Genomic DNA, 19,500 nt, shown 5'->3' with positions numbered 1-19,500 from the left:
AATCTGGGCCTGGGATCTTTTTTGAGTGGAGTTTGAATTATTTTTTTTTTCTCTGTTTTTGTTATGTATTTTTCATTCATTCATTTCATTTCATTCATTCATTGCATGTTCTCCCTGTGCAGTGTGGGTTCTCTCCGGGTTCTCTGGCTTCCTCCCACACAGTCCAAAAACATGTTAAGGTTAATTGGTGATTCTAAATTGTCCGTAGGTGTGAATGTGAGTGTGCTAGGTTGTCTGTCTCTAAGTGTAGCCCTGTGATAGACTGGTGACCTGTCCAGGGTGTCCCCTGCCTTCACCCTNGAAGTGTTACAGAAGAAATTAAATGTGAATTACGGGGGATTAAAAAATCTCAACAGCAACATGAATCTAATCTGAACCATCATGAAACATTCTTCCCTTCATCAATTAGTTAAGTGGCACAAAATGTTCCGCGTTGATGGATGGATGGATGGATGGATGGATGGATGGATGGATGGATGGATGGATGGATGGATGGATGGATGGATGGATGGATGGATGGATGGATGTGTACATTTTTTGTGCTCATTCATCTAGCAGATGTTGAAATATTTTACTGAATAGGTGAAAATATATCTTGCCTGTCGTGCAGGACAAACAGTCAAGGGATCACCTAAAGTCAGTAATATTTATCCTTCAGGACCTTTAAATCTGAACATAATTCCAAGGCAATCAATGCAAGAGTTCTCAAGATATTTCACTCCAAACCAAAACCAAGAGAAGAAACATCAGGGGAGGCCCAACCAAACACAACACACCTCCACTATGGTGGTAGTAGCAAGTTTGTTTAATTCACTAATTTAGAACAGGATTCACATCACAACACACATTGTACACATATCCCTTACAGCAGATGATACACTCAACAGCTGCAGGTGTAAAACCAGTCAATTCATGAGTCTTGATGAGACGTGACTCCAGTTAAAAAACAGGAACTGGTGGATGAGGAAAGCGTTCAGACTGTGGTGTAGGCGTGTGCAGTGTTAGACTGTAGCATATCACTGGTGTGGATGTAGTGTTTCAACATTTGTGAATGCTGGTTGTGCACGTTTTAAATGCATCACAAACGCTTTTTCTGTTGGCTCGAGTGAGGACGCTCATGTTAATGCTAGTTCTACCTGTGATCTATGCAAAAAAACTACTCGGTAACTAGACGCTGTGCATTTGGTACGTATGACACCTGAGAGCTGGTGCTAATGTGTGAATAATGGACTCAGTCACTGGCCTGCTAGTTACACAAAGAGCAGTAAGAGGTATGTGTAAACAGTTATTCCAAAAGCATCCTTATTACTGATAACACAACAGAGGCAAGGCAACAACAACAACAAAAAAAAACAACACAAATCGTACATTGCTCTCCACTGCCTACGTCATTTGAGTGACAAAGCTAAGCCATGGCTCTGGTGATTGTGTGGGATACAGACCAATTAGTCCCTGAATCGAGACACTTCCACTCATTAAGTTGTAGCTGTGTTGTGGTGGAGCGCACTAATTAAGACTAAACATGGAATAATCAAGAGATAATCAGTAACAGGTTCTAAAAGAAAAAAAAAAACAGGTACAAAAGGTTTTACAAATGAGTGCACATTCCGTTTTTAAATAATTGTACCGCAAAATCTGCAGCCGCCAATCGCTTGAGAAACCGTCGAGCTGAGTCACGCACTGAAAGCTACCCGAGGTTCAGCGCAGGCGACTGAACCAACTGAAAACATTATAAAAGCATACAACCAAAATAAAGATAAAAGGTCTTCATCTTTGGGTATACCAAATACATTCCCCTCTGGTAAAAATATCCCGACTGCCTCTATATGTTTACAGATGCACTCAGGCTGCAGCTCAGAGTTGTGTGTGCACTGTGGGTTTGGAACTCTAAAAACCACTCTGCCCGCTGCCTTATGAGAGTTTGGTTGACTCATAATAATTGACTACTAATAAAGCAACCGATAGTTCTTTTTAAATCAAACCCTGATGCCAAAAAAAACCCCTCATCAGCATCAAAAATCAAAGCAGGAAAAACATTTTGGGGCCTGAATACAATGAAAAGGTAAGGAAACACTTGAGGTTATTTACACTTCTGTGGTGTAGTGAATAATTTAAGAAGTCAGGCAGTTTCTTTCAACAAATTAAGCAACATAAATACAAAAAAAAGATAAATTAATAATGCAAAATGAATAACAAAAACACACTGGCCCACCTGTTTTTCATCAAATCTGATGTTCAAACGTTTAAGACTCCCAATCAAACGTGAGTACAGACATTCTGTAGCTCTGGTTTTTAATTCTTGCACTAGTTGATATTTAATAATAAAAAAAAAAAAACATTTTCCTCAAATAAATGATCTAGAAAGTCCCGTCAGGGTTCTTCTGACTTGGACATGGAGGCCTCGAAATTCCTAATCCTCACATCTTGTTTTGTGACACGCAGCTCTTCAAGAATATTGTAATTATTGTATAAATGTAATTATAGTTTGTGTTTAATATCTGAATGTTGCTGATGTGTTTTTTTCCCACGCTGCACCAAACACTCTGGTGGCGTGGCTGTTAAAGTGACACGAAGTGGGATATGCTGCCAAAAAGCAGGACGCATGCAGATCGCACAGCAGCGTTTGACCTCTCTTTATGCGCTCAATCCGTCACACAACTCTGAATCACAGCCTCAGAGTCCGAGTGAATACCCTGAAGTCAATTATGTACATTTTACAATCACATTAATTTCTGCTCAGAATTCCTGAAAAAGGCTTTTTGGGCTTTAAAGATGTACTTCAAAAAATGTTCCTGCCAACACAGCAACTGACAGTAGCAACAAACAATAAGAGACACAAACCCATGAGAAGAATTAAAAACAAAACAACAAAACTTAGGATGTAAAGTATCGAGTCACAAATGATAAATCCCATTTACACACCAGGTACCAAATAATGGGCTGAATCCACTATCAGTCTGTTTGGATGCTATTAGCTCAGGACAACACATACTTAAAGTCAATAAATAAACTGTTATGTAGTAACACAACTGATAGCGGGGACAGGAGTGTGGAGGAAGAGGTAGGACGGGTGGAGGACAGGGGAGAGGAATTCAAGTGTAAGAACTGAGGAAAACCGAGGAAGAGGAGGGTGGAAAGGCAGCTTCCTCACTCCGGAGCCCCGTTCGTCGTTCCCGTCATCCTCTCTTCGTCCCCCTGTTTCTGATGCTGCAGTCTGGCGTAAGTCACTGCATCTCCCCTGAGAGACGAGGAAAAGGAAGACAGGGCGCGAGAGAAAGATGGTAATGAAAGGTTACGTCCAGGGAGAGGTGAGTAGAAAGGAAGGGAAGGCAAAGGGGGACAGTGTTAACTGCGGGGTCATTACACGGCACACCTTGTCAAAAGTTAATTTGCATGAATAAAACGTCTCATTAGGACGGTTAGAATTAAAATAAAAATCGTGTTAAGTGATTAGAACGTGGCATTTAACGTAACAGCCTGTGTTAATGTGATTTAATGGGAGTGACACATCAAGAGATAGGAGTAATTATAGCACAATCTGAAGTGTTTCAAGTATGCTTTTAAAAAATGATCCACATGCTTCTAACTACGAGCAGACATCTTACTTTTTGCCTAAAGATGCGAGGCCGTACAGAACTCCTGTGGCAAAGGCGATGGCGTTTCCAAACAAGGTTGTAAAGGAGAAACTCAAGAACACTGGAAACAGAGCCATCCTGTTCAGCCAAGGTGACGGCAAACAAAGGACAAAAGAAGTCAGTAAATCATATTATGCACAGTCTAAAAATAAAGGAACTCGATTTCCAAAAGTATGTCCAACAGTCTATACAATGTGAGTAACTATCAGAAGTCCACATTTCAGTAGCCTTCAGTGGCATAAAGCTCAGTTGTTCTCACCCACAGTAGAAGAAGGCCTTCTGCCAGGGTTTGAGTTTGTCTGCACGGGCTGCTATTGCATTAGCGAACTCTATGAACTGGCAACAGAACGGGACTTCGCAGAGGAAGAGCACGAAGGCGTTCAACCTTGAGACGGGAAGGAGAGAACAAAAACAGTGAATTTTCCCTACTTGTTTCTATCTCAAATACTTGAGATTAAACGCAGCAGCCGTTTGGAAAAGAACCATTATGCTGTCATAGGAACTGAAAAATTGCTTCTACAGTTAGCTGGCTGGCGAAATTAGGGCTTTAGCTAATATTTAGTTTCATGAGCAATTCATCGGCTGACAGAAGAAAAACAAATCATAGCTGGCTTTGTTGGGGCATGTGCTGAAAGGTTCTGCTTAAAACGCAGAACAATCAGGGCGGTCTTTGGCACACGATCATGACAAGGTTTTCTCCACACCGCCAACATTAGGTGTGGCGATATGAGACTGGTGCTCACTGCTGATGTAAGATAGAAATATAGGAATGTAAATGAACCGCAAAAACAAGTTCACTGTGCACAATTTTTACAAAAACTGGAAACCTGTGCTGTCTGCCTGACGGGTCGGGATGTTTAAGATAGTTTGTGGCTGAAACCAGCTCTCATTTGTGTCAGTAAACACGACACCTCAGCCAAACTAAAACTACCGACTTATTCAGTTGTGCTACTCTATTCTAACAGCATCAGAAAGCAACAGAGACCTGGCAGAGGAAAGTACTTTGTGGAGAAGCCTGTCTAGGTTTATGGAATGTGCTAATTTATGCAAGAAAAGTGTGACTGTGTCGAGGACTTACACCATCCATACTCCAGCAGCGATGTTTAAAGGGTTCACAGTGACACAGTTCCACACTCCTGAGATGGCACAGGCTGCAAGATTAGGACAAAAGATAAAGGGTCAGTTATCATCACCACCACCTCACCGTTAGCTATTTAATTTATGCTGTACATCACATGAGAACAAAGATCTTAAAATGAAGGATGTGGCTGTTCAAACATCCTGCTCAGCCACTCCTGTGCTGTAATGGACAAGCTGCTTGGTGAGTAATACCTTCACACTATGAAGACCACAGGAAAATCAGCAATGTGGAACATATGGAGCAGATACAGTAAGCGATGCGAACAATAAGTTGTCTTTCATGAGCAGCGAAACACAGCGCTACGTTTTTCTGAAGCAGCCCAGAAAACGCAGTGAGTACCACATTCAAATCCATCACTCCCATCTGCTGAAGATGTAAAAGCTATTATGAAGCATGCTTGGCCTGAAAATTAATTACCCAGATCAAATTTGAAACACCAATTAAAACCGTGTCAAAATCAAAGCAGGGCACATCTTTCATGTACACCATAATGTGTTTCGGGTTATTTTGAATAAAGGCTCTTTTCAGCTTTTGCCACGGCTGTGATTTGTTTTGAGGGTTTCACTACTTTCACAGCACATCCTTCACATCTACATGTGGTGGGGAAATGTTGCTCAACAACAAACAAGGCCAATTGGACCGGCTGCATATCCACCGTCTGATATATGTGTACACTGTAATATGAGACGGGCTGCAAGTCCGTGAAGTTCAAAGGTAAGCAGGCCACTGACGGTGTGTTCATAGGTTGTGTAAAGGCTGCCTCGTGAATGGACGGTATGTGAACATTTTTGGCAAGCCCTGAAACACTGCGAGGTTTGGCAGCATCACACGTCCCAGAAGTGTGTCAGATAAAGTAATTAACACAGCAGTAGAAAATCAACTAATGACGTCAACCCGAGAGGTGTAAAAAACCCAATTAACAGTTTTATTCACATTAACACAACGCAATCTACTATACTCACAAAAAGTGAGGTCGACATGCACAACGGCCCAGTGTGTTTGTGTTTGTGTCGGACAACAGTATGATCATTTAGTTTGGCAAAAATCGGTTGTTTAAAGCTGGAAGTGACTGAATAGATTTCTTTCAAATGCAGAATCAACAAATACAGCTTCTTGTCAGGAAATGTACACTGAGGTTTAGAAGTGTCATGGTATTGTACATGCAACTACTTATTATTTATCCTAATGATTAATCTGCTAATCTGTTTTTTTAGGCAGTAAAGCATCAGAAAATAGTGAAATATGTCCACGATGGTTCTCAAACCAACCTGTGAAACTGCTGATATGATTTGCTGACAGCTTATTACAAAAGAAGACAACATAAACCCGCAGATATGCCTCCAAATACACACATAAGGAAGGATAATGTAAGATGGAATTTAAAAAATTACCCTATGACATTACTGCTCATTGATCTGACAATCTAGTAGTTTTTGACTGTTTCAGCACAAGGACAGAGCAATCACCCACTTGCTACACCTTTGCCTTTTACCCTTATGATAAATCTAAATGTGGGAAAGGGCTGTTGAAGTCAGCTGCACTACTGAAAACAGAAGGAGGTGTAGAAAAAATACTCATTTCTCACAGTAATTTCACATCAAAGCATTTTTCAAACTTAGCAAAGTCTATTTAAAAAATGATCCTGTGGTGTTTACTTGGTACACGTGATTCTACATTCATCAAAAATGCTAAAACACAGGTTGTTTTAACCCTTTTAGCTGCCACTCGATATGCTAACACCAAGTAAGTACATTTACTCAAGCACTGTACCTCCGATTTATGATATTTGTACTGATTAGTTTCTTTTTATTCCCCAGCAATTCACAAGTACAGCTAAAATTGGATTGACAGAGGTGGAGAATATATTTACATTTTTTATGTAAAATGCCTGAAACACTGAAAAACAGCTTCTCAAATGTCAGGAATTGCAGCTGTTTAATATTATGTTAATAATTATCCTTTAAACAATTTAAAGGTTTGAGCAATCGTGATGGATTTCTACAATCAAGAAAATAAGAAACAGATTAAGCAACAATGCATCAGTCATAATAATCTGATGATATACAGCTTAACAGTCACGGAGGGCATTTTTATTTACATTAAGTACATTTCCCTTGTTATACGTACATACTTTGAAGTGACATTATCAGTGCAGGTGTTATACTTGTAATACAGTATCTTTACATCATGATACAATCACTTCTATTGAGGTAAAGGAACTGAGAACCACCATAATGATGATCTTTTGTATTTCAGCTGTGCAGCAGCTTCAGGCTGAAACTCCAGAGTGAGATAACAGGATAAATATGTGCGTCTGCGTGGCCCGGCCAGACAGTCCCACACCGTCACAAACAGTGGAAGAACCACGTAGCATATCCAGCCTCCTCAATAATACAGCACCCATTGAATATGCAGCAGTTAATGTGATACAGGCACCGTGACTCTGGTGTCACTGTGAAGGGGAGACGGATAAAGAGAGAGGAGGGGAGGAAGGAAAGCAGGGCTGCAATGCTGCTGGAAAACTGCAAAGCCAGCACTTGCCACCACTTCTGTCTCACATTGAACTCCTGCGGGGAGTACCTGACCGTGTGTGTTCATATCACACAGTTCATTTAGGAGGCTGTTATGGAGGGAGCACGCAAACAGGCGGTGCCCAGCAGTGGCTGCTGCAGTGAGGGGGACAATGAGCGGTGACAAGGCTTTTGTTTAGTGGCACAGCAATGAGGTGCGGTACATACACACAATCAGAAACAGATGATACTAATCTGATGCCCTTTCTACTCTGTATTTGCTTTGACTCTTATATAAATATAGAAGAAAAGAGTTCACTTAATAAGGGGTATCAAGTATGCTGACAAGCCAATAGATCCACCTGTCTGTCACAGAAAATCAATGTGTTTGTAACCTGGCACACTCTGACATGACACATGCAGCAGGATTTCTGTGAACTTATTGTGTATTAACCAAAGCACACACACACAGACAATAGACTTTGACAACTACTTACATATTCCTCCTAAAACCCCAGCTATTTTGCAGAGCCATTTGTACCACCAGGTCATGCCATCATCCTCCGGCTCGGCTTTTGTGGGCGCTGCGGTCTCTTCGGTGCTCATTGTGTTGTTTTGTTGTTTTGTTTCTAGCTACGTTTTGCTAAAGCTGCTCAGCGCCACTGTTTACAGATGTCACCCCGAGACCACCCAGATATCTGGATTTAAGTTAGCGACTCGCCTCAAACTCACTGCCAACTGGCTTAGTACACCACCGAGGCACCTTACGGTAACACTACATATAATTTCTACGCCCTACGACCCTTTTAAAAGCCCTTTTCTTTTGTCTGCCCGTGTTGTGGGTCGCCTGATGTTACCCGCAGCTTTCCACACGGCTTCCCCCGTCAGTCAGGTCCAGCTAACCGGCTAGCTCATGCTAACAAGCACCGCCACCAGCTGCCGCTAGGAGTGGATACCACCGCTGCATATGTCCCCAACTTTCTAAAAAAAATCTCCAAAAGGAATAAAAAACTATCTTCAGCTCCTTTTCTACTAATTTAAAGGTATCCACTCGTGTTGTTTGGGACAAACTAGCAGCTCCGTTGTTCTCCTCTCCGGCTGCTCAGCCGATGTAAGCGGTGCATTGTGGGAGGGATCTGATGTGCGTCATGTTTTGTTTACATGCGGGGAGTGTTAATATATCAGCAGATTATGTTGAAGAGGAATATTCTCACACACATCTGCGTTTATCTCAGTGCAGATAGCATCCTTTGGCTACACCTCTGGCTATTTAATATTTTAATATTAATGCAAATTATGCAGGAGTGTACTCTGGTGTCCCAGGACTCTACAGGGCCAGGTTGCAGGTTTCATGTAATATAATGATTAAATCCAGTCACAAAAAGTGAATCTAGATATTGCAAAAAACAAAAACAGATCATCAAAAGATACCATTTAAAAAAAGAACAGAGAAAGAGAGAAATGTGGCAGTTATTAGAACACTAAGCCACATAGCATACATATATCAGTGAATATTTCTGTTAAATAGTTCAAATGTATAATACAACTTTAGTTTAATTTCCCAAAATGTGATGCCCACTCATTTGGATGCCAGGTCTTACAAGGTTAAATGTTCAGCTCCTTCATTTAGCTTTCTTTTTTCTGAAAAAGCAAACTGAGGGCCTAGCTTTATGTTCTGGTTTAATTCATTTAATCAATTTACTTGTGCATTTATTTAAAGATTTTATTTTATTTTTTTACGATAGCACTTCACTTTGTCTTATTTTGCTGTTCTGAATTTTTTTGAACAAATCCTGCCTCTTGTGTTTTCTCATTACTTTTATTTATAACAGGTTTTCCCAGGCCCTGAGTTCTTCATTTGTGACGTAATCATTTGGAAGGAAGGTTTGTGCTCCATTCTATTTGTATGGAAAGTGCTATACAAATAGAGTCTCACTGATTCATTTGTTTTCCTAATTTTCAAGGAATTAATATTTGCACACATTTAGTCTATTTTCTCCATTTAACATTTCCATATGAATCCATCTGGAGGACAAAAATATTCCTGTTAAAAGTAAACAGAAATGCCTTTGCCCTTTGTTCCAAGGTGCAACTACAAGATTGTTATTCAAGCAGCCAGAAATGACCTGGCTCCTTCTTTAGAGAATTATGAAAACACCTTCAGTGCAGAGGTGTCTAACATGATACTGCAGGCTTAAAAAAATTAAAAAAAATTCTGGTTATGTTTTTCAGAAGAAGAAAAAAAAGGCTGTATGACTCAAATGATTAAATCATAACATAGGAGGCATCAACCGTGGGTGACTGCTGAAGAGGTGACACAGCGGAAATCAAGTCTTTGATTATATCACTCTATAAGAATACATTTTCAAAGCTAATGGATTAATCAAGAAGATTCTGAACTGACTGTAGAGTTTGACAGATCTGGAAATATAAAAGTCTAAGAGGTTTAATTAAAGACCATGCAATACCCTGTGCTTCCTCTATATCAGGGGTGTCCAATCCTGGTCCTCGAGGGCCACAATCCTGCATGTTATAGATGTTTCCCTCTTCCCACACACCTGATTCAAATGATCAGCTCATCATTAAGCTCTGCAGAAGCCTGATAACGATCCTGATCATTAAAATCAGGTGTGCTGGAAGAGAGAAACATCTAAAACATGCAGGATTGTGGCCCTCGAGGACCAGGACTGGACACCCCTGTTCTGTATTATCAATGTGTCACATACCACATCAAGAGCGTCAATCCAAAAAAAAAATAAAAAATCCAGAACAAAGAGTAAATTACAGATTTATTTTATTAAACATATGATGAAGTTGGAATCACCCATTTCAACACTTATATGTACACAACACACTCCTCCCAAACCACTTACAACCTCAGTGTGAGACACTTAGAAAGAAAACTAGATCCATTTGGATGAAGTTAGTTCTTAAAGTTCAGCATCTTTCTAAGGACAGGAAGGGCATAGTGTCTAAGACAGGGGTCTCGAACTCCGGTCCTCGAGGGCCGCAATTCTGCAAGTTTTAGATGTTTCCTTCTTCCAACACACCTGATTCAAATGATCAGCTATTCATCAAGCTCTGCAGAAGCCAGACAACGATCCTGATCATTTGAATCAGGTGTGTTGGAAGAAGGAAACATCTAAAACTTGCAGGATTGCGGCCCTCGAGGACCGGAGTTCGAGACCCCTGGTCTAAGATGAGGTAGAACGGTGAGGGAGGATTCAGTTGGTTGCAATCTGCAACGCCGCCACTAGATGTCGCTAAAACATACACTGATGATCCTTTTAAGAAGTCATTTCCCATCACATTTTGCATTTGCAGGATCAACACTGTCGGTTCTCGTGTCTGTATCAGCAACAATGAGTAGACAGTTAACGGCTATTGGCAACAGTTCGTATTGGTGCATCTTTAGCGGCAAATTCACTTTCTAGCCAAAGTCACGGTGTTTAAATGACCAACTCTGGCTTCAGTCTGACAGCAGATGGTACTTCAGAGGCTTTAGAGTCCTTTTACTGATTATCTTCTCCTTCATTATCACCCCTTGTTTCCTCTTCCCTGTGGGCGTTCGGCACAGCATGTCATCGAGGGTCTGCTCAGTCACCTGGCCGGCTTCTTCAAGCTGAGTCACTGTCTGCTCCACTTCCATCATGTATGGTCTCTGCTCACTCCGCAGACGAAGCAAATTCACCTGAAACAGGTCACAAGAGGCCTCAGAGTCAACTCTTTCAGTAATTTACACATCAAACTCCAGAACTTGCATTAACTAATTTATTCTGTTTTCAAAAATAATAGATAGAAATGTATCAGCACCTTACCCCTTTGGCTGTATTCATTAAATAATTGCATGAATATGTTTAAATACTTCATCACCACATCCGAATGTGTGTTTCACTTACCACCTCCACTGAAAATTCAAGCTTTTTTACAAAGTAAGGGCTTTTAGGCAACAAAGCTGCTGACAGGATGGAAATGGCTTGTGTCATTTCTCCTGACATCGCGAGAAGTAGAACCTAAAACACAACAGAGAAATACATTAACCACTGCACAACTGCAAAAAATAATGGATGCTACAGGTACAATGCTCCACCTTTACCTCTAAATTTTGGCACAATCTGCCGTCCGTGTTCATAATTTGCGAATAGAACGACTGTGCCGTTTCTAGATCATTCTGAAACGAAAGAAGAAAACAGACATTATTTCAACGTTCTCCACATCTTCCTGCATACATGAAATGAATAGTCGAGAAGATAGAACTCACCCGCCGAAGTGCTAATGCGACAGCAAAGCAATAAGCATGCCGGGGGATTAAGGTCCTTTTTTCCTTCTCGTGCTCTAACAGAGCATTGCAGATATTGAAGGACTCCGCTGTGTCCTGACCAACACAAAAAACGGACATCAATTGATAGCAAACACCTGAAAACATAAACTCCACACAAATATAAGTCTTGGGGCTGTAATGTTAAATTATATTAAAACTGTAGATCAGTTATTTTAAATATTACCAGCTTGTAGCAGGTACCAGTCGCCAGTATCAGTGTGTCTTTGTTGAATGGTATGCCTTGGTTCTTCATGGTTCTTAGTACCTCCAGAGCACCTAAAAAAAAAATAGTCAAAGATTGGCACATTCGAAACAGGAGATAATAATTTCCAAAAACAAAACACCAAGGTTAATTTGCCACTTACTTTCATACGAGCCTTTCATGAATAACATATCTATGGCAATGTTAAAGGAGGTTGAGTCGGGGAAAAATCCTGTCAGATTCTGTTTAGACAAGTGAGACGAAATGTTATTAATTCAAGTCAACTCACATTAAAATATCCATCTTCTTACTGTTGTTTAACGGCTCTTTAATGTAACATTTACCTTATCTGTAATCATGACAGCAGCCAAGCCCTCCAGACCCAACTCATAGCACAGCCTCATGAACAGAGGACCAAACCTGAAGTCTCCGTGCATTATGTTATGGTTCTCTGCGTAATACCTTAAATCGGAAAATAAAGGATCATCTACTTGCAGCTCAGAAATCTGATAGATGACAGGTCCTGTGAGACCACAACGTGTGTGAACAAAAGGCCTAGCACAGTTTCTAAACTGCTGCTGAAGGACGCGGCGTACCTGTAGATGCCATCTTTGACTACCAGCATGTCATCTGAAGACTGGCACAGGTGGAGGAGAAGCTTCAGTTCATCTCGTAGAATCAGCTCATTCCGTTGTAGCTTCTGACTAAAGACATCAATATACTTTCCTGCAAAATTAGACAACAACAACAAAATAGTTTTCTTCACGTGAAACTGCAACTGAAATAAAAGTACACGTGACAAGAACTTAATACAAAAAACAAACACAGCTGTAATTGTCATGAGTATTTGACAAAAGCAGTGTGTCTGACGGATCATTAGTTACTCTTATTTAAGTGCTCTTGAATAATTTGCTTTAAACTTTGCTGACATGCAGGCTCAGTGCACAGCAGAATGAATAATAGGAGAGAAAAACGAAAAAGTAAGATTTGGTCACAGTACAGCAGCTGAATTGAAAAAGACCAAAACATTTCAATGAGAACCACAGTGTCAGTTTTCATCCCAGTGTCTTTACTCCACCTTTGGGTCCAACGGCAAGGTGAGCCACTGACAGCTTCTTCAGTTGGAATTCTTGCAGTTTGATAACATCGTCTGACAACAGGTGCCTTTTAGCTGCAATGAAAAACGCAATGTGGTGATTATTAGCACAGTCAACCAATCATTATTTTACGAAAGGCTTGCTCCTCTGAGTCTCTAATATCATAATTTAGCCTTGCTGCATAGCTAACACTATCTTATCTTAAATGTGCAAGGAGTTTGGCCACATTCTCGCACACACAACAACAACAAAAAGATCAGGGGGCTCACGTTTTAGTGGATTTTTAATGTGAACTCAACACACTTCATTTATGTAATTCACGGCTAACTGATGTGCGTAGTTCACGTGTGTACATGCTGCTAGCTTCTCTCTGTCTGTACAGCGGACAGTTAGGTATATCAGACGTGACACTTGTTGAAGAGTTTTTCTATCTTACCTCCTATGCAGCTTTCAATCCAGCCTGGCCGTAAAACACCACAAAACGCTCCTTTGTGGGATTCATTCAGTAACGACCGACAACATTTACCAAGTCTCCTCAGTGCCATGTTGCCCACTGACTGTACCATGATAATGAAAATAGAGGGGGACGTTATTGGGTTTGTTATAGCGTTTTAAAACGCAAACTGCGCTCGGAATGCTTAACCATATCGTTAAAAATGCTGACACATTGTAAACAGATGAATGTGGAATGGACACTATGTCCAGCTATTTGTTTTTGTCTCCGTAAAGTTCAGTTTCCAATTGGTATGATCCAATAAGGCGCCGTCCTGTGATCCAGCACACAGGTACAGTAACTTTTAAACTCTACAAAGTCATTTAGTTCAACTCCGTAAAATGAAGTTCTGTTTATTTTTTCCCCCACGTGCTTTCTTTGCCAGAAATAATAAAAGTGTTTTATTCTGAATGACACAGCAGCCAAAAGTGTTCATCGTTTAACCTGCAGGTGGTGCTGTTGTTCTGTGTAACGTGTCGAAGAGTTGCTTTTTTTTTTGCTGTCATGTCTGCAGCAGAGTAATATGTGTACTACGACTACGACTCCAAATAATAATGATGTATGGTAAATGTGAGACAAGAAATGCAACATTATTAATTATCCTGAAGGAAATTGTGATTTTCTTTCTTTTTTTAGTCTTTAAATTGGCTAAAATAAATGAACCCCAACCCCACAAACTCACTTTTTTAAAATTTTATTTTATATATCAGTAGTTTATGATTTTTTTTTTTAAAAAAGCAAAATGTATAGATTTTGCATTGGTTTTTTATGCACATAAATAACAAATATATGCTCCAGTTAAACTACTGATACAGCATTCAAATATTGCAAATCTGCGATGTTACAGTGCAGTGAATAATCAACAAACATGGAAAGGAATTCTGTTACATAATTCATAACCTCTTATGAATGCTAATCACTCTTGCAATCTGACTTGCTGCCAGTCTTTGTTTTTAAATGAAAATGTTTTCAGGTTTTCTGCTTGACATGCAACCATGAATTGAATATGATTCAGATATACCTTCTACAGCATGTAACCTCTGTACAAGGATATCACTTGTTTTAAACAACTTTTATTTCAGACCCTCCAGATGCTTCAGCATTCTCACAGTATGTTCTGAACTTGGAAAATAGGGATTTGCATACAATGCACCCTGTGCATATAAAGGGATTATACAGACACAGTTACTGGGGTTGAAAACAAATTTCATATCAAGCACATAAAGCATTTGAATCCATCCATCAATCATTGATACTCCGCTTAATCCTCACTAGTGAGGATTAAGCAGAGCTGACCCTAAGTCAGCTGGGAGAGACTCCCAGCTGACTTAGGGTGAAGGCAGGGACACCCTGGACATGTCACCAGTCTATCACAGGGCTACACTTAGAGACAGACAACCAAGCACACTCACATTCACACCTACGGACAATTTAGAATCACCAATTAACCAAAACATGTTTTTGGACTTTGTGGGAGGAAGCCAGAGAACCCACGCTGCACGGGGAGAACATGCAAACTCCATGCAGAAAGATCCTGGGTGTCCTCACTGGGACACACACCGGCGACCTTGCTGCGAGGCAACGATGCTACCCACCGCGTCACCGTGTAGCCCTTAAATGCAACATCCAAAACATATATGAAACATATGTGTATGTGTGTGTATGAAACATAGATGAAGAATGTAACTGTTCGAAATTGTTCCCCTCTTTCCTATTCTCTGTTTTATTATAGTGATTTGGTTTAATCCACCATCCAGTTATGTCCAAGTCCTCTTGTGAAACAGACAATGAGAGACTTTAGCAAAGGTTAAATACCAAAAAACAAAACAACAATAACAATAAGAGCAACAGCAAACACAAAATAGCACATAGTTGTATATTTCTTTCTGATCTGATTAATGCCACAACTGTGATTTGACATAACAATTTTATTCAAAATGACATTTAGTGAAAATTCTAATACAGTACAATTTTGTGTAATTATTATTATTATTATTTTTAAAAAACCCTGTAATTTATGTGATAATTTCCAAATCATTGCAAAGAAAGTTAAAGTCATGATGGAAAAAATAAATAGGAGATAAAAAATTAGGTTATCATTAGGCCTATCATTTTATTTTAAATGGTGTATGTTCACCTATTACTGTGGAAGGCTGCAGTAAGCTCCATATCCTGCCACTAGTTAGTGTACCCATTGACCTACACAGCATTACATAACAAAGGACCTGCTTCCTGAGAAGAGCATTCTGCTGCATTTTCCCTGTGAAGGACATTTTTATATCATACAATAAAAATCAAAATACATATCAAAATATATATCAAAACACAGTCTGGCTCACTATAACTACATTGTTTTGATTGTGTCAAATAATTGATGCTTGTTGAAAACTTTGGTTATAAAATATTTATATACACAGCATGCAGGTGAAGATCATTGCACATAAAGAAACATAAAGTTATTTTTTTCTTGTTTTTTCAGACAGGTCTTACTGTTAAAATGTGATTTTTCCACTGTAGGCAGAGGGCAGATAGAAGTGCAAAATGTCTAAAACTGGCACCGTTAGGGAAAGCAGCCTAAGCTGTATGTAAGTTTTGAAAAATTCATTCCAGCAATTAAGGTACATGCTATATAAATTCCTATAAGATAGACAGTCTTGCACAGAAAAAATAGGCCTGGGACAGGGAGGTTCCCTGCTGTTGCCTTAGCAACACGATCTCAGCCCATCCAGCTGAGATTGCTTGCTCAGCCAATCAGACACGGGGCCTTGGATAATTTATGGTATCCTGCAAGGTGTGTGTGTGTGTCTTAGCGGGGTTCTTTCTGCATATGTATGTTTGCATGGATTTAAAACTGTCCTACATATAGCTCATCTGTAGCTACAGGTTGAGAGTGTCTTGTGGTTGCAGCTCACGTTAAGCTGCTCCAATAATGTGATAATCAACAGGAAACTGTTTGTGGAGGTTCCATTTTAGCACTCAGACTCTGATTTCCCCTGACAAACAGCCAGGTTCTGCCGGCAGATAGTGGCTCTTACATCTTCTTTGATTTATCCCTGTGTGCACTTCCCTTTGGTTTGGAAAGTGCCCGGGGTGTCCCATCATCATTAATAAATGTCCCCACTGAAACAGTTTTGGAACAGGAAAAAAAACAGCTGTTACTGATTACAGTGATAGACTGGCTGTGCCACAGTAATAAAGCCACTGTCCTTGAAAGACAATTAAATAGGTTGGCCTCCATCCGTAGCAAGATTCCTGATGGACATTGATATGCAGGCCGTTTCACCCACTGAATGATTTTCTACTTAATCATGAACGCCTGTGGCTGCCTGCTGGGGTTGGAGAAATATCAGCGATGCTTTCTTATTTGCATAGCTTGTGTAGATTATTGTGATTCTACATGCAAGGAAATACAAAAGCTTTCTACTTACTGCTGTGCTTTGTATTTGCTAAAATAGCTCTCAGAGTCGAGAAGCTCAGTGTTCACTTGCTGAGAGACATCAAACGTGTGGAGCTGTGGTCTCCCACTGTACAACAAAAGGATGCTGAATTGTGGAGACATGTCCTATTACCTTGAGCTGCTGTGCTGCTTCTTGGTGTTCGCTGCTTCCTCAGTCAGCATCCCTGGGGCGTCTGATCAGAGACGCCCATCAGTTCACTACATGCAGGGGGAGCTGAATTTATCCTCCAAATTCATGTTATTTCTCTATTTTTTTTTCGCCTCTGACATATTTCTTATTTTATATATACTTAAACATTTATTTCATATGAGCTACATATATTTTATTCATTTGATATATTTCTGTCTTCACTTGTCCTGTGCATTAGAGGTTGTAGTGGTGGTTTAACACTGCAGCTATGCAGCATGGTCCTGCTTCAAGGTGATGCTTGCTGCAACCAATTTACATCTTCTTTCATTGCAGGTGTTCCCTTGTGGTACAAAAACACAAGACACATGCATTGTTATGCATTCAGGTAATATGACTGTTTATGAGCTGCCTCACAGGCACTGAGATATGACTACTCCCAAAGTGCTGGAATGAAATGCAGATGACAAATATAACTCCAGGGATTAGTCAAAAAAACTTAGTTCAGCTGCTATTACTTTGGAAACCTTGACTGAGAACTTTTCATTCATTCATTTCTTTGACCTTTTAGAGTTTAAACAATTCCTATTAAGGTATTTTATGTGTGCTGCACACAGTGCAAATATAATGTCTTTTCCCTCTTATTCTATGTCTAAGGATTTTAGTCACAGCTGTGCTTTGAGTTAAAAGCTAATGTTTGGTTAGATTAGTGCCTAACTTGTTTACTCTTTTAGTTGGACATGAAAATATGTTCCAATTAGCTTTAGTAAGTATAAGTACAGGAAGCAATAAGTGCAAAATAGCAAAAAACACTGACCTGACAATGGTCAAAATGCATTCAATACATGCCAAGGTGGTCATAAATGTCCATCAGATTTTATGGAAATCAGTCCGCTGGTTGTCTAATCATGTTGCTAAAAGCCTGAAATATGAATCTGCCCGTGATGCTCAATGAAAATTCAGGAGATCCCCGAAGTCTGGAAGATACATGATCTGGGGACCACAGATGTCTGTTCAACGTTTTAGATCAATTTATTACTGTGATATTTTCAGCTTTGGTGGATCAGATAACCAGCAGTACCATCTCCACAGCTACAAACAAGGTTGCAAATATTCATACTGCTTCCACACAAAGATAAACTACACACTACAAAACGTTAATTAAGTTAAAATGCTCACATACAGCTTTTTAAAAAACAAACAAACAACTAAGACTAAACCAGTAAAACTGAGCCTCAGTCTGTTGACACTGTATCTCTCTTGGGGACATAAATCCCTTCTCATTCCTGCTTGCCTCTCAGGGACATTTGTCACCAAGGAGGTCAGAAGTAGCAATTTGTCTCCTGGGCCACGATGTGACTTATTGCCAATCACATCACCATGAACATATGACTTTAACTCGACAGCTATGATTCTGTTCTCTATTATTATAATGAAGGAGTTTGTATGGAGTCAGTTAGGAATTTCTGTTTCTGATTAAAAACTATAGATTTAGATCATTGAAGGTAGGTGAGGCCAGTGTCCAAAAAATGTTTTTTAACTACGTACTTAATGAGAAATACCAACACACACAGAAGGTAAGACACAAGGTCAAATACAACTAAACCACAGGTAACATGTTTGTACACATAACTGTCAAAATGGTTTGAACAGCCAAGTTAGAGTCATGTGATGGCAATGGCATTCTGTTCACCACTTTGGTTCGGAAGTAGATATTTATATTGTGAAATGTCTCAGCAGCTATTGGATGGATTGGAGGTCCATGGTCTTCAGACAATGAATCCCAACTCTCTTGATAATGATCTCTTGACCTTTTATGTATCATGTCCAGCATGTCAAACTTGCAACTTATCTTGTGAAAAATCTTAACATCTGCAGAATGAACTGGTACAAATTTCAATAAACATTTATGATCCTGAGAAGATAAAAATGCTGATAGTGATAGTTTGACTATTTCCCAGGTATGGAACATCATTCATTTCCTCCTCAGCATTAATGTAAATAGATTTAGAGATGTTTGTGTAGATCAGTTATCCAGGTCATGGTAATCCTAAGAGCTTCAGTAGGAGGCAGTTAGGCTTCTCTTGGTTCGTTTGGTTCTTGAAGATGTTTCACCTCTTATCCTAGAGGCCTCTTCAGTTCCAGCTGACTGATGGAGACTTCTAGAAATACTATGTTGTTACCCCAAATTGACATGGCTAATGACCCATTAGTAACCCAAGATTCACATGCCTCAAGGTGTGTATGGTATAGTTTAAGTTAAACACAGATGTTAACCTTCTATGTTAAACTGGAACATCCATCTTTAAACAGAGAAGGGAATCGATGACACCACTTATCAGGCACTTATAATGCAGACTTGACATCTCTACCCATAAACTTTAATACTTTGAGTCATCCCTGACCTGGCAGTTTCACAACCATTCACTCTGGTCAGTCTGGGATTGTTATTTGGCTATTAGCCATTTGAGCTGGGGGTGACAATATAGTAAATCTGAAACGCCCCATAAATCAGTT

The 19,500-nt window shown here is 39.8% G+C and overlaps 2 protein-coding genes across 3 annotated transcripts; both read right to left on the bottom strand.

Moving 5' to 3' along the window:
- Positions 1–782: 782 nt before the first annotated feature.
- On the bottom strand, positions 783–8,390 carry cacfd1 (calcium channel flower domain containing 1). 2 transcript variants are annotated; one of them, XM_008301317.1, is made up of 5 exons: positions 7,784–8,390; positions 4,714–4,786; positions 3,895–4,020; positions 3,606–3,713; positions 783–3,238 (listed from the first exon to the last, which is right to left on the bottom strand). In XM_008301317.1, the coding sequence occupies exons 1-5, from the start codon at positions 7,890–7,892 to the stop codon at positions 3,148–3,150; spliced, it is 507 nt and encodes a 168-aa protein (XP_008299539.1). In that variant the 5' UTR covers positions 7,893–8,390; the 3' UTR covers positions 783–3,147. The 2 variants fall into 2 exon arrangements, with proteins under 2 accessions (XP_008299539.1, XP_008299540.1); XM_008301318.1 differs by lacking the exon at positions 783–3,238 and adding an exon at positions 3,251–3,477.
- Positions 8,391–10,745: 2,355 nt separating this feature from the next.
- Positions 10,746–13,472, bottom strand: ptcd2 (pentatricopeptide repeat domain 2). The gene is made up of 10 exons (XM_008301316.1): positions 13,343–13,472; positions 12,888–12,980; positions 12,406–12,535; positions 12,154–12,271; positions 11,973–12,051; positions 11,792–11,883; positions 11,548–11,661; positions 11,383–11,457; positions 11,186–11,299; positions 10,746–10,977 (listed from the first exon to the last, which is right to left on the bottom strand). Exons 1-10 carry the CDS (start codon positions 13,470–13,472, stop codon positions 10,756–10,758), a joined length of 1,167 nt encoding a protein of 388 aa, XP_008299538.1. The 3' UTR covers positions 10,746–10,755.
- Between the last annotated feature and the right edge of the window lie 6,028 nt (positions 13,473–19,500).

The sequence above is a fragment of the Stegastes partitus genome, unplaced genomic scaffold, assembly GCF_000690725.1.
Source record: "Stegastes partitus isolate 25-593 unplaced genomic scaffold, Stegastes_partitus-1.0.2 Scaffold1658, whole genome shotgun sequence".
NCBI lineage: Eukaryota > Metazoa > Chordata > Actinopteri > Pomacentridae > Stegastes > Stegastes partitus.
Note: the sequence above shows the minus strand (reverse complement) of the source record. Positions and strands in the feature narration are given on the sequence as shown.